This window comes from Ictalurus punctatus, chromosome 3 (assembly GCF_001660625.3).
Source record: "Ictalurus punctatus breed USDA103 chromosome 3, Coco_2.0, whole genome shotgun sequence".
NCBI classification, from domain to species: Eukaryota; Metazoa; Chordata; class Actinopteri; order Siluriformes; family Ictaluridae; genus Ictalurus; species Ictalurus punctatus.
In genome coordinates, this window is record NC_030418.2 from 3350912 (window position 1) to 3366533 (window position 15622).

A 15622-nucleotide genomic window follows, 5' to 3' on the forward strand; every position below is an offset into this window, starting at 1 on the left:
AGGTCAGAAGAACTTTGTACCTCTGTATTGATTTGCAGGGACGAGTGAATGCGTACGGTACATTTCAGAACGTTGTTCCAGAGCCCTTTAGTGAATTGCTTCCCAGCCTCTGAAGGTTTGTAGACTTGCCATCTGAGGAATCCTGCCTTTTCAGCAAGGGTCAAACACTGAGTATGGAACTCTAGAGATAGTGAAAGCAAGGTTGAGTTAGGAAGAAAAAGAGAAATGAGCGGGACATGTGCGTGTGTGTGTGCGTGTCTATTCTTTCATAAATGTGTGTGCAAATCCTTGTGCAGTTTTATGTTTGTGGGCATTGTGGTGTTTGTGCTAGGGATTAGTTATGTCTGCAAATAGATAAATTTAGCAATTTTAAACCAAATTGTTTCTTTATTACATTAGCCGCACACTGTGCTTGCTGCAGATGCTCGTTTGCTCATTTGGATCCATACTGAGTAATTTCCCACAATAGCACCTCTCCCAACAGAGCCACAGAAGGATCGAGACGCAAATAGAAAATTTGGAAGAACTTTCTTTCGAAGTCGTCTGCCTTCTAACAGCCTAATTATAACAGCCTCGGCCAGGGTCGGGAGGGTTACTTGAAAAACGTATTCCGTTACAGATGACGGTAACGTAATGTGAAAGTCATGTACTCAGATTACGTGTGGATTACTTCAAGGTCAAATATGTAAACAAAGTCGAGAGAAAAACAATGCCGTCGAAAAGACTTTTATTTAGAGTGTAAGAACATGTTGGGGGGCGGTATATTAATGCACTTATTCCAATATAGATTTTTTTTTTAAAAATAACATTTAATGTTTACATAACATTTATGTAAGGAGTCTCCAGTGTCACTACTATGGCACGTTGTTGTATTTTAATTAATTAAATTTTTTTTTTTTTTCTTTTAAGTAGTCATTAGCAAATTGCTGTGGTATAAGAAGAATAAAACACTCGGGGTGTGTCTGTCTATAATCGACGTCCGGGCGGTAACATCGACTTGCAAGGCCACGTCACACCAAACTGGGAGGATGAGGTCTAACACGCAGGACTGACCCGGGCTACTGGTTTTAAACACACAATTCTAATACTTAACCAACATGATCTGACGTGCTACCAGATCACATGACCGTTTTAATTGTCAGAAAGTTAGCTGAATAGCATGAGCCAAAGGGGCTGAAAACGTGGGTAATGATTTTAATAATGAAATCTGGTAACAAGCTTAATGCTAGTTAGCTTGGTAATTTGGCTACTGGATTTAATGCTAGCTAGCTTGCAAGGAACCTTGGCTAGTAGCTGTATTGTGAGTCCAAAGCTATTCGCAAATGGATGAAAATACTGAGTGTGTGTGTGCGTTTATTTCATTAATATTTGATATATTCAGCTTATGACTGCTCCATGCAGTTTAGTAGTAGTATCTCTCTCTCTCTCTCTGTGTATTTAGTGTGTTTATAGTTGTGTGTATTTGATGGTTGCTCTGACAGAAGGTAATTGGTTTCCTCACACTCTTCCCTCTGGTTGGAGAAGCAGCAGAAAGCAATTTGTGCAGCACGTCAGTTCACATCTGCGCACTCTACAACACGCGCGCACACACACCTTTTCAGTAGATCTAAGAGATAGACTAAAGCCTTATCCTCACTGCTTTTCATGATTGTAACATCTAGGTGTGGTTCAAAGCGTGCAAACAGAAAACCGTGTAGCTCCAGGAGTTCTATCTCTGGTTTAGGACAAGTGCATGATTATATGTTTCAGTCAGTTGAAAACGGTTCCTGCAGAATTTCTTTGAAATCTCTAGGCCTCGAGCTGCTAGTGATAAATAATTCGGCATCACCGTTATCTTCATCTTGGATGCAAAAAGTGTCCACGCGCAGCGTATAAGGCTTTTCTGATTCTAATAAACCGAGAATGTAAAGTTAAAAACAAGCAGCCCCGATGCTAATACTTGACAGTTAGCGTTAGCTTTCTTCCAGTGGCTGAGATGAAAACAAACACCAGGGTTCTTTAGTTGTGTATATGTTCTTCACCACAGGTTTCCGATGAGTGCGGTGGCCGTGGCGAAATCACCCATACTATTCACTAGGTCATTTACACGAAGGTCATGTGATATCACATGGCCATCTTGCTCACGTTCCATTGTAAAAAGAAAAAAAAAAAACCAACTAAACATTAGCAGCAGTTTGCTGTAAGTGGCTATCTTTGAAGTCTAGCTAACAAAAAATAGCTAGTTTGCTAATAGTGCTATAAAATAAGCCATTAATTATAGCTAGATGGGAAAACGTCGTGGCAAGGGTTTGTTAACATGTATAGCTGAATAGTTATTATAGTTCTTATCTTCTACCATCACTTGAATAAAATAAGCTGTTGCAGTACAGTCTCTAAATATTACTTGCGTAATGCTAGATCAGCACTGTAGCTTGGATGATGTCCTCAAAAGTCATTAGTGAGATCCCAGCCTGACAGCAGGGATGACTTCAGTGAACACGCCTGCTTTATTTGGAAAATAAAACGGTGAAATGTTTGGAAATGTGGCGCAAACAGGTCGTCACAGTTTCCCTGAGTAGCAACAAGTGCCACGTGCTGATGTTTCGGTTTCTGTTCTAGTCCCGTCTCCATTCGTGCGTTCACGTTTTTTGGTTTGCTACCCTATTGTGTTCAGCTGTTCCGTGTTAGCATGACTCTTTTGTTTGTGTATTTACGCTGGTTTCTCAAAGCATCACTGCAAAGTTGTACGGGGCCTTGTTTTTTTTGTGTTTTTTTTTTTTCGTCTTTCCCCTCAGTGCTGTTTCATTGTACGTTCTGCTTTTGACTTTAACATGGTTTGATATCGATTATGGATTACCTTTGTTTGGCACGGGCTGTTTCTCAATATGCATTCTTATGCGATCTCATGAACTCGTCCTACGTCGTCATGCACCAACGAAGTTCGATTCCGATACCCTACAACGCAAGGACACGGCCGCCCGCGTTACCTTTTTGCTGTACGGATTTCCGTAACTACCTGGAGGATGGAGCCTGATTTTTTCGGTGGAGAAATCCCTCTAAGTGTTGTGATTACAGACTGACAGTTAAAGTTGTCTTGAACTTATTGTTCACTCTCACACCTTTTAGCCCAAACACTTCCGTTGCATCTTTTACTATGGACAGATTGTTTTAGCTGTGCTCAGAAGCTTCACTCTCGTCTCTTTGACACTCCCCGGTTTTATTTATTTATTTATTTATTGTTCAGGCGCAAACATAATTTAGCATCTGTCACTCACGCTCGATAGGGCCCGGAGCATCAAACTGACCATCAAAGTCTCTGCCTCCCTCCACAGACGTTATCTCACTCCACTCAGCTTTGTCTAAAGTTTCACATCTTTCCTCCAGGAAGGGAGCAGGACAGCCTGTCAGGTGATTTTTTTTTTTTTTTTTTTTTTTTTTTAAAGAACGTGCATTGAGAAGGAAAGGAGAGAGAGATGTATACTATCTTCCTTTATGTGTTCTCTTTTTCCTCTTTCCTTCACGCCCCTTTCTCTTTGCATTAGGCTCACTGTCAGCATAGCGCCTATCATCGCGCTAACCCCCTTGGTGCGATCATCGCTGGACTTATGGACTTGTCTATCCGAGACAGCAAGAGGGAGATGGGGAGAGAAAGGGAAAGGGAAGGAAAGAGGAGTAGCTTTAGGGCAAAAAGGTAGCAAGGGGAGTTCGGTAGAGAAAGTTTCTTGAGAGAGAAAGTGTGTGTGTGAGAGAGAGAGAGAGAACATTTTGGCCAGAAGAACTGGAGAAATGGAACAAGAGACAGGATGAGAATAAGGAATAGAGGACAAGAAGAAAGAGTGAAATCTTCTGCCCTGTGGCTTGCATCCCAATCTGAAGTACTGAGCACAGAACTTACATAAATCCTATGGGGGGAAAAGAGATGTCCAAAGGGGCTGAAGGTGATGGAGAGAATAAACGAAGGACTGAAAGGAGGAAGAAAATGGGGAAATAGGAAGGACGAAGAGAAGTGATGGAAGAAAGGGAATGAGAGTGTGATAAAGGAAAACGGAGAGAAAGACGATTTAAAAAAGAAAAAAGCCAAAAGGAAACGAGGAAAAATGTGACAAATATCCAATTTAATGTTGTGGACTGTGCATGGAACAAGCGAATTCTTCTTACACTGTATATTATAGCAGCTATAAACAGCTGTTTCCTCGTCAGCATCTGTTTCTGATCTCTCTCGGGGGAAAAAAGTCTGTCGTGTTTCACAGGAACCGGAAAGCGCAAAGTCGTCTGTGCATTTACTGAATATACAGCTTTCATTCTGACTGATACCGACGACTCCTTCCTACATACAGTACAGTAAACGGCGTGTTGTAGACGGTGTGTCATTGCGGCTGCTGGTAAACAGTGGGCTGTAAACCGCATGTTGTTGCAGCGTGTTGTAAACGGTGTGTTGTAAACAGCATGTTGTTGCAGCGTGTTGTAAACGGTGTGTTGTAAACAGCGTGTTGTTGCAGCGTGTTGTAAACGGTGTGTTGTAAACAGCGTGGTGTTGCAGCGTGTTGTAAACGGTGTGTTGTAAACAGCGTGGTGTTGCAGCGTGTTGTAAACGGTGTGTTGTAAACAGCGTGGTGTTGCAGCGTGTTGTAAACGGTGTGTTGTAAACGGTGTGTTGTAAACGGTGTGTTGTAAACGGTGTGTTGTAAACGGCGTGGTGTTGCAGCGTGTTGTAAACAGCGTGGTGTTGCAGCGTGTTGTAAACGGCGGGTTGCAAACAGCATGTTGTAAATGTCGGGTTGTAAACAGCATGTTGTAAACGGTGTGTTGTAAACAGCATGGTGTTGCAGCAGGTTGTAAACAGCGGGTTGTAAACAACGGGATGTTAACAGCGGGTTGTAAACAGCATGTTGCAGAGTGTTGTAAACGGCAGGTCGTTGTGGCGGGTTGTAAATGGCGGGTTGTAAACAGTGGGTTGTAAATGGCGGGTTGTAAACAGCATGTTGCAGCATGTTGTAAACGGTGTGTTGTAAACAGCATGGTGTTGCAGCAGGTTGTAAACAGCGGGTTGTAAACAACGGGCTGTAAACAGCATGTTGTTGCAGAGTGTTGTAAACGGCAGGTTGTTGCGGCGGGTTGTAAACAGTAGGTTGTAAACAGCATGTTATTACAGCGTGTTGTAAACGGCGTGTCATTGCAGCAGGTTGTAAACAGTGGGTTGTAAACAGCATGTTGTTGCAGCGTGTTGTAAACAGCATGTTGTAAACTGTGGGTTGTCGCGGCGCGTTGTAAACAGTGTGCTGTTGAGTGCAGCTTTACCTGCGCTCGACGGACGAGCGGTCGTTCATTTCTTAAAAACATTGGACTGAAGCGCTTTGAGTTCAGTGAGCACTCGGCTCTCTGCTTGGATTGGATTTTATATATATATATATATATATATATATATATATATATATATATATATATATATATATATATATATATATATATATATATAAAAATTGCATCAAAATGCCACAATGATTGTGTCTGTGATTTGCTTGTTGTGTAGCGTGTAGTTTGGCAAATCAATGCATTGATCATCGGTTGATTTTTATCTACAATAACTTTTATCCCCCCCGGCAGCACTGCAGTTCTACAACCCCGTGATCCACAGGCCAAACCGTTCAACTGTAACTTTATTACACACCACCTAAATCCCTGCTGTGTGTGTGTGTGTGTGTGTGTGTGTGAGAGAGAGAGAGAGAGAGAGTTTCTTACTAGAGTTACAGTATGTGTGCTGAATAAGTGAGTGTTAATTCAACATTTTCCTATTTGAATGAGTTTTGTGTACCTGGCTGTGTGTATTAATTTGAGTTTGGTGTGTACCTGCTTGTGTGTGTGTGTTAATTTCAGTTTGTGTCAGAGTAAAAATTGGTGTTTGCTCTCATGTGTGTTACTCTGAGGAATTCAAAGTCCTTTCTGTAAAACTAGTCTAGTGTTCAATCGGATGTTCGGCTCCCGGTGTCTTTGTGTTTGCGTGCTGGAGGAAGAGAGCGAGAGGGAGAAAAGACCATGAGAACTTTTTGTCATGTGGTTATTATCGCACACAGATGAGGTTGGAGAAACAGGCCTTTGTGATGGTTGTCTGTTGTCTCAGTCGTTTATTCGCTTATTTGCATAAATACACTTGAAAAATCAAAGCGGTTATCTGAAGCAATTTCCGTCTCCACGCTCTGCAGGGCTGAAATAGCTATTCTCACACACACACACTCTAACACCTGCATACAAACACTCTCATACTCACCAACATAGTGTGTGTGTGTGTGTGGACAGGACAGAAATTTCACTCATGACTAGCTGCTGAGAGAACGTTATAGGCTGGACAGAGTCTGGGTATTTCAAACATAAATATAAGCTCACATGGGACTCTCCTCACGCAGGTGCACATATAATTTGCTGCTTAATGCAGGAGTATTATTCGTTTGCTTGTGTCTAAGACATTTATTTTGCCATATTTGTGCTCGCTTGATGTTTTTGTAGTCAGAAATGCATGCAGTAGTGCCTGCTGAGACACCAAGCAGCGAAGCAGGGCAAAATGCTATTTTACTTATCCCCAACCCCCCCGTCCCCCCGCCCCCCCCTGGCCCTTCTCCCTGAGGATCACTAAGAGTTTGCTTTGCAATAGTTACATCATTCGTGATGTCAACACAAACACCAAAGACGAAGCGAAAACGGTACAGAGTGGTGGATTTGCACGCACGCCAGGCCGTGCGACATCACAGTATGCTCCGCGGTCGCTGCGAGTCGACCCCGACGGTCCTGTAATAGTTATTCACGTTAACGAGGGCGAAAGTTGGCGGGACGTTTCTACACGGATATCGACTCGGATATGGTGGACGTCATGAACTTGGGGCTTGAAAGAAATCTGACTCCACCGGAGCCACGAGCAGTCAGGGGAGCGGGAGAGAGTACGAACTTGATTATATCGGGAACGTTTAAGCCACCCGGGAGTGTTGGAGAACGAGGTACGCAGATTGAAGTATTAAATACACGGTTGAAGCACAAATTGAGTTGGAAGTGACCAGCAGTGGCAGACCGCATTTTAGACAGCAAGTGATAATGTTAGTCATAAACAGGCTTCATTCAAATGCTAATTAAATACAGCCCTCTCTCTCTCTCTCTCTCTCTCTCTCTCACTCTCTCTCTCTCTCTCTCTCTCTCTCTCTCTCTCTCTCTCTCACTCTAGGCCACAGATAATGATTTTGGCACGTTCGGTGTCGTGCGCTACTTCTTCAGTGACGAGCCTGACCAGTGAGAGGAAAAAAAAAAAAATCATACATTTATTTTCATATTCTGAATCACTGTCATTTAGGAACCTGGCAAATTTATCCACCCTGTCTGTAACTCCGCCCCCCTTGCAGATTCTCGCTGGACCCCGAGACGGGCTGGGTGACGCTGAGGGGTCGTCTGGATTACGAGCTGTCACGTCGCTACACTCTGACGGTGTTGGCCCGTGACGGCGCTGGGGAAGAGACCACAGGACGTCTCCGCGTCAACGTGATGGACGTGAATGACAACGCTCCTGTCTTTCAGAAGGACGCTTACTCCGGTTCACTGATGGAAAACCAGCAAGTCGCTCAGCAAGTGGCCAGAGCGAGGGTGAGTCCTAAAATCACGTTCTATTAAAGGGATAGTTCGCCCAACTGGATCCGGACCCGGACGTGCTGCTTCGTTTACGGCAGAGCAAGAGGAGGACTTGTAAAAAGTCATGGGTTTGGACCGACGTACATCAAACCAAACTATGACCTTTTTACAGTGCCTTGTAAAAGTATTCACCCCCACCCCTGGTGTTTTACCTCCCCCCGTCCGAAGACATCCGCTGTATGCTGATTGGTGTTTCCAAATTGTCCGTAGTGTATGAACGTGTCCTGTGATGCGTTAGAACCCTGCCCAGTATGTCCCCTACCTTGCGCCCCGAGTCTCTTAGGGTAGGCCCCAAGGCTCCTCTGCGATTCTGTTTAGGATAAGCAGTAAGTAAGAAACGGATGGATGGATGTCTGTGGTGTCCACGTCATCTACCCAGAATGTTCTGGAGCAAAACAACTTCTTCCTCAGCATTCGGTTATTCTTCGTAATTCCAGCGTGTCCCGCTGTCTAGTCCAATCGCTTCACTCTTTAGCACTTATTAAATTCCCGTCTCAGCATCTATGCCTCTCTATGATTGGTTAATACATTATGTCAGGTTTTGATTGTCTCTAGACTCTGCTAATAACAATTCTCAGCTGAGCGCTAAGCCGAGCGATGATAGACAGACGGCTGTAAATAGGCCCGTCACAGAGCGCTCGCTTCCATTAAGACGTGTCGATTTGCCGTTTATCTGATATTCGGTCTGATATCACGTTCCCCTTCTTGCGCTTTCAGGAGCCATTGTGTGGATGAGTTCGCTCCTGGGTTCTCGTGAATTCCGTTATCGTTCTCGACCGAGCGATGCACGTCAAACTCTCTTCTAATCAGTGCAATAAAGGAAGGAGTCGGACACGACAGGGTGTGCTGTAGAAGGAAAGCGATCGACGACAGTGTGGTGTTATGCAGCTCGACAGAAAGCAGAGCGACCTGTTAACACCTCAAAGTTGATTTATTCTCCTTACATTCAGCACTTCCTGAAGTGTTTTATTTCTCTTATACCACAGCAATGTGTTAATTAATGTACCACACATCATACTTTATCACCGTTACCTTCCTGGAATCATTTAATTCATCCAAAAATGTACTCGTGTGCAAATTGCCGTGGTGTAAGAGGAATAAAACGCTTTGTGAGACGCTGTTATTGGAAAATAGTCTACCGTGGCACGGGTACAGTCAGTTGTGCAGCGGCCGAGGTGCACTGGGGGGATCGTGTCGTACTTGCTCCTTACTGATTTTAATTTTCGTTCTCTGCCTTTTTGGCTTGTGTGCAGCATAAACGCACAACTCTACAAAAACCAAATGTCTCTCTGGCTCACGCAGGCGACTGACGAAGACTCTCCTCCTAATAACGTCTTGACCTACTCCATCGTCTACGCCTCTCAGTTCCGCAGTTTTTTCAGCATCACCATGGTGGAGGGCTACGCAGGTATGTGAGCTACCTTGTCTAACTCGCACCCGTTACGTTTAATCAGTTTAATACACGCACGAATGCCGGTGATCAGCTCGTTATGATTAGGCATTCTTATACTCGGTGACCTATACGGTTACGGCACACTCAGCTCTGCAAAGTCATAGAATAGCAGCCCCTCAGGGAGGACGCCGGTCGAACCGGGGCCTTGACGGATTAACGTGTATTTCGAGGACGCGTATTATCTGCGTTGATTCTCTGGAGGTTTGTTACATTCTATTAGAACTCATTCTGTATTGAACGAAATTCTTGTTCTTCCTCAGTGATCACAGTGAACAGACCTCTAGACTACGAACAGGTTCCTGGCGGGATGATCTATCTGACACTGATGGCCACAGACGGAGGAGATCCGGCCTTAAACAGCACCGTGCCCATCACCGTAGAGCTGTTTGTGAGTCATTTACGCTCCCGCTCGTATGTCGCTCGGCAGCGAAGTGGAAGGTTACAGCTATATTTATTCACCTGTAAAATAGATTATTTTCTCTCGAGCGAGCGCGGTTAAAATAGCCGACAGTCACACGAGGCCGAGTTTCGTTGAAGGTATAGTACTATCAAATACCAAAAAATATACATCGAGTCTAAAAGGATGTGCAGGACGCTATACCATAGCGCGGGTCGGTGCGTAAGCGGAGCGGAAAGTGTGTTTACCTTCGCGTTAATGCATCATGGTTTCCTTAATAACGGCCTTGATTCGCAGAAGGCAAATCTGAGCCTCGATCGAATTTTCATCACGAACCGTTCATTTCTGTGTGACGATGCCTGTAACGTTTAGAAAGTTTTTTTTAAGGACGGGTTGCTCGGTTTCCAATCCGTCTAGTTCGACTAATTAGCCGCTGAAATGAACGAGTCAGGAATGCAGAGAGCGGGCTGGAGCAGAAAAGAAGAATGAGTGTACCGATAAAACAGACACGGTTTCTTTGTCGTCACTCACGGCACGATGTATTATAAGAAATAATGTGCGCGTCAATATAGACAGTTAATGTCGTGAGCGTACTCTGTCGCAGATACTTTTGTTTATTAACCGTACCCGATTATTTATTACTTGAAAAAGTGAATATACAGTGTATCGGGCACAAAATGGATTTATAGGAACGAGTGTAGTATTTGTGTTGTGTGTGTTTTGCTTTCCAAGCTTGTGTGTGTATCTATGTGTTATAATTCAGCTCCTCTCTGAACTTTTTTTTGGGAGTCTGCAGGCCCAGTTAGTCAATCCATGAATATTTCTCTCTGAGATTTCCTCTTCCTTATCACCATGGTTATGATTAGACTCATTTCACTGCAAAACAGCAGGGGGTTGAGCCATTTAGTCAGCTGTGTGTGTGTGTGTGTGTTAACTATATTGTCAGTCGCTGGGTGTGTGCTTTGTTTTCAGCTGTGAGTAAGGCTGAATACAGAGAAAGGCGTGATGCTGCATATACCCGTTCGGTTCGTCACGGCTTTTGAGCTCCATACCGAAGGCTGAAATGATTCAGTGACTTCGGCCAGCTCTGGCTAATAACACTTTGAACTCTTTCCAAAAGAAGCCTTTTGATTTTTATTTAACTCTTACGGTGCCTTCCAGTTCAGTCGATGCCAATTTCCAACTTCTCCGCTCTCTGTTAATAGAGAACCAGCAACTGGGGGAAGCAAATTCAGCATGCGCTGCTTTTTTGCAAATTTTCCCGTAATAAATGTACCTTTATCGACATTTTAATGAAACGCACATGGACACGCGCATAATTGGCTGGAGTGTACCTGCGGTCTCTAGTGAATATTTCATCATGAATGAATACAAATCTGACGGATTAGATGATATTTTCCATACAAGATTACGTTATTACATCACGTAAAGTAGTGAGAAGTAGTGTGGTGTAAAAGTACTAGTACTGTACGTCTAGGTGTAGTAATTAGTAAATATAGTGCTTAATAAAAAGAATACTATATTTTTGTCTGACATTCAGGAAAATGAAATGGTGTGAACATGAACATCAGATTGCTCAAAGTTTTTATCGAAACTAATCTCTCGAATTTCTCTCTCTATTATTTTTTTTTGAAGGATGAGAACGACAATCCTCCAGAGTTCAGCCAATCCTCGTACATTGTACGCATCTCCGAGAACATGGTCGCAGGTACGTTTAGAGAACCAGCTTTAAAGGAACCTTCTGGATGTGGAAATTTCACCATGAGCGTTTCTTCCTATTCTTTCCCACACTGACGGTACTTCCCTTGATACTTTCCTTGTTCCCAATTCTCATCCTTCTGCATTACACCACGACGCGTTTGGCAGCGCCATCGCGACTACTACGGCACAGCGGAAATTCGAATCTTTCCGAAGTGCATCGTTTGTTTTTTCGTGGTTTTTTTTCGTGTTTTTTTTTTGCACATGCGAATCGCTGCACGCCTTTTTGGGAATAAGCAGTTAGGTATGAACGTTGAATCTGAGGGAAATGTGGATATCTAGATGTCCAGGCGCCGTTATGGAACGCCAGTCAGAAATGACCGCATGCGAATGCGACGACGAGAACGCAGTTTTCTGAGTTTCGAGTCCATTTTTCAATCTCAGTCAGAGATGTTGGAACACGCGTCCGCGAGTACAATTGTATTACAGTAATAAGTTGGTTACGACTCGAAGATTTCAGCTACAGTTGACTGTGAAAGCTACGGGTTTGTAAACAAAATCCCACAGCGGGGGAAATTCGGCGTATGTGAATCACCACAGCAGTTGCGGTGTGTTTAACCGATCAGAAGAAGGCTTTGCAATGGGAGAGACTTTTAATTTGCCGTAACCAAATGCCCATCAGCAGTGGCAATAGATTACGCAAGTGGACATGTGTATATTCTACAGCTGGCGAATTAATAAATTTGGGTAATCCAAAAAAAATAAAGGTGATTTTCTGACCACTAAAATTCTGATTTTGAATTATATCGTGACATTATTATTAATTTTTTTGCACAAATAACCAATATCCTTGGTCTTATTATTATTGTAGCTCACTGCAGTTACTGTATTAATTGTCACTTGTGTCATAAGTTTAGGAGGTTACACGAGTGTAATTCAAATTTTCATTGTTTTCCAAGACGGCTTCACCAGCATCCATATTCTCAGATCGACTCCTCTATACGCAGTCGGATTCAGTGCAGAGCGCTCGCGGTGTCCGAAAACATTTGACCCCCTAGACACGCCCCTGCGTACGAACCGAGCGCGTGAAGAACAATCCTCGCACAAAAGTGCCGGGTGAGAACTTGTACAGGTCGTGCCTGACGACTTTAGACAGGAAATGAACGTCACGCGGCGTTTCTGTGCTCGTCTACCCTCTCTTCCGTCTGCACCGTCACCGCGGACACCACTTCGTCCGCTCCTCCTCTTGCCCCGGCTCACTTCTTTTGATTCCTTCAGTGCTCGGATCATTTGATGTCGGTTGGCTGCGTTGTGTTTTGGCCGAGAGAGCGGAGAGGTCCGCTCAGATTGCGTGTTCAGCTCGAGAGATGCTCGACAGTCGTATGCATTTATTCATTCCGTGCCTTTTGTCCTAGACAATAGATCTGTCTCCAACCGCCTGAGAAAATTACACTGACACCGGACAGTGTCTGCCAAAGGCCTGTGTGTGTGTGTGTGTGTGTGTGTGTATTCTGCGTTTTCTCTCTTTGTAGAGATTTAAATTCACCCCAAAAATGTGTGTATTCTGTATTTTCTCTCTCTCTCTCTGTGTGTGTGTGTGTGTGTGTGTGTGTGTATTCTGCATTTTCTGTGTGTGTATTCTGTATTTTCTGTCTGTCTGCAATATTTTACTATATTACTAATAGTTGTTGTGGGACCATATTTCCATACATTAAAGATGTGTTTGTGTGTAAGTGACGTGCGTGTGTGTGTGTACATGTTGGGGGGTTGTGTGTGTGTGTGTGTGTGTGTGTGTGTGTGTGTGAGAGAGAGAGAGAGAGAGAGAGAGAGAGAGAGAGAGAGCTCATGGTGGCTCGTGTCGTTTGTACTCTACCCGTATTGATCAGAGCCAGTGCTTGGCTTGCTGCCTATCTCGCTCTCTGCCAAGCTCCCTGATAATCCTAAAATCCATAAACACTCTCGGCGCCTGACTCATCAATGCGGCTCCGAGTCGCCATTTACTTCATCTGCTTTTAGAATTCTGTCATTTCTGCTGCGTGTTTGTGCACAGGGCATCATTCTGTCGTTCTCTGGCTCACTCTATCTCTGTTATCTGCTGCCGTTATTGGCTGCACTCCCATAAACTCATTATCAGTCAGAATGGTTTTACAATAGTCTCTCTCTTTCGCTCTCGCGCTCTCGCGCTCTCTCTCTCTCTCTCTCTCTCTCTCTCTCTCTCTCTCTCTCTCTCTCTCTCTCGCTCTCTCTCAGGGGCGACTGTGTTGTTTGTGACAGCGACGGATTTGGATGCATCCAGAGAATTTGGCCAGGCCTCACTCATCTACTCACTGCAGGGCTCCTCTGAGTTCAGACTGAACACACGCTCAGGTGAACACACACACATGCGCTCGCACACGCACGCGTGATAAATGCTCGGAGGGAAGCGAGATAAGTATGTGTCTAATTAAAGGAGCAGTTTGGAATTTATTTATTCGTTTGTTTATTTTTCGAAAACGTCTCGTCCTTTCCCTGCTCTGACCCCACGTTTGCTTCATAAATGAGCTTTTTCAGGAAACGGGTTAAATATGAAAATCTGGCAACAGGAAAAATACATACCCGGATCGATTACTAGATGATCTCTGTTCTAAATGATATCGTTTTACAGCTCCATATTTAAACGGTACAACTAAACTACTCCTACCACAGCGCTGATGTGTTCTCGGTTCTGATCGTTCCGAAGGTTGCTGAATAATGCTCGGTGACATCATCGGCTGCGGGGTTATCGCGCTTACCATAATACGTTATCGTTTCCATAGTAACAAGGACCTGATTCACAGAAGGCAAAGATAAACGTAATAATAAACAGATAAAACAATTTTAAGTAAGAAATAATATCATGGTCGATATGATAAAGTTTCCAGTAAGGACATTTATGGAAGGAGTCTCCAGTGTCAGCACTTTGTAAATATGTATATGAAAGGTCAGGGGTCATACCCCATACATTCTGTGAATGGTATAATAATTACATAATATCATCAATGATCATCATTTGCATCTTGATAAGCACTAAAAACGCCGTGTTATGGGATGTGTAATCAGGTTGTGACGGTCTCTGTGATCTGGTAGCGTTTGAACCCAACTTTATCAACTTCTCGTGTCTTTTTTTCCCGTCCTAAGGGAGCCCTTGCTACCGTCGTAAAGGCCAATCCAATTCTTTATCCGCCGAAGCAAACTTTGTTACAAAACCCCCTTTTCATTAGATTTAGTTGAATTACGTTTTGTGAGAGGCCCGAGGGTTTATTGTGAACAGAAATATAGATTTAGGAGAAGGACATACCCAGAAGGCATTGCGATTTTGCCGGCGTTTCATCTGAAAACCGCGGGGAGAAAAGTGGTTTAACATTTAAACGTTTACGCGAATGTTATGACAGCGGACATATTGTCGTTACTCGAGTCTCTCTTAATCTGGTTAGCAAGCCTGCCTAATGAAACGGAATGAAGATCTCGTTCTCGAGAGCATGTGATTAGATGCTAATTGGATTAGTGAGTCATCAAAAATGAGTTGAAATGATGAGATGTAATATGAACATTTCTATAAAATAAAATAAAAAAAACAATCCCACGCACATTTTACACTGGTTTACTGAGAAATGCCAAGAGACTGATATATACACACACTCACTGTCCACTGTGTTGAGGACAGGTTGAAAACAGAATTTGAATGCTGTGTGTGTGTGTGTGTGTGTGTGTGTGTGTGGGAATGGTCACCACTTGCTGTGATGGATGGGAAGGTGAAATGTTTTTGTATTTTCTTTGTGTGTGTGTGTTTACAGGGGAGATCACCACTACGGCTCTGCTGGATCGTGAGCTGAAGTCTGAGTACATTCTGATCGTGCGAGCTGTGGACGGAGGGGTGGGGCCTCTGCAGAAAACCGGTATCGCCACGGTAACGGCGCACTGTCACTCTCACTCTTTCCTTTTTCATATTGGAGGTGTATTCTGGGCATTTTCTCCTGGTTCGTCCCACCGTTTGTAGCGGCTGTAATATAATATAAGTTATGGTAATATGGTTTAAATGCAACCGTCAATGGATTCAACTATGCAGTGATATTCTTTGAATGATGAAATAAATAAATAAATAATAGTGTGGCATTTGAGGAATAAAACACTTCAGGATCTGCCGTTATTGGATAATAATCAACTTTGGGGCGGTACCTGTAACTGTGCGTGATGTTGGGCCGCATCACACCATCGCACCGTTGATCGTTTTCCTCCCGCGGCATGCCCCGAGTGCTTTCTGCCTTACATTATGTAAGGGAAATGATGTGTGAAAGTATTGTGACATGGTATGAGAGCCATACAACCCGCTACTACTGTAGATACAAGTGTAGCATAATCCAAAGAAATGCCTTGTGCCCCGAGTTCCCTGGGATAGGCTCCAGGCTCCCCGC

The 15622-nt window shown here is 43.8% G+C and overlaps 1 protein-coding gene across 4 annotated transcripts in view; it reads left to right on the forward strand.

Moving 5' to 3' along the window:
• Positions 1 to 15622, forward strand: part of cdh23 (cadherin-related 23) — a 226763-nt gene that overhangs the window by 138683 nt on the left and 72458 nt on the right. For all 4 annotated transcript variants that reach the window (XM_053679435.1, XM_053679437.1, XM_053679436.1 and 1 more), the window contains 7 exons: positions 7187 to 7251; positions 7362 to 7599; positions 8947 to 9052; positions 9358 to 9485; positions 11130 to 11202; positions 13443 to 13559; positions 15005 to 15117. In XM_053679435.1, coding sequence (XP_053535410.1) covers positions 7187 to 7251; positions 7362 to 7599; positions 8947 to 9052; positions 9358 to 9485; positions 11130 to 11202; positions 13443 to 13559; positions 15005 to 15117 — 840 coding nt within the window. The remainder of the gene's footprint in view (positions 1 to 7186; positions 7252 to 7361; positions 7600 to 8946; positions 9053 to 9357; positions 9486 to 11129; positions 11203 to 13442; positions 13560 to 15004; positions 15118 to 15622) is intronic.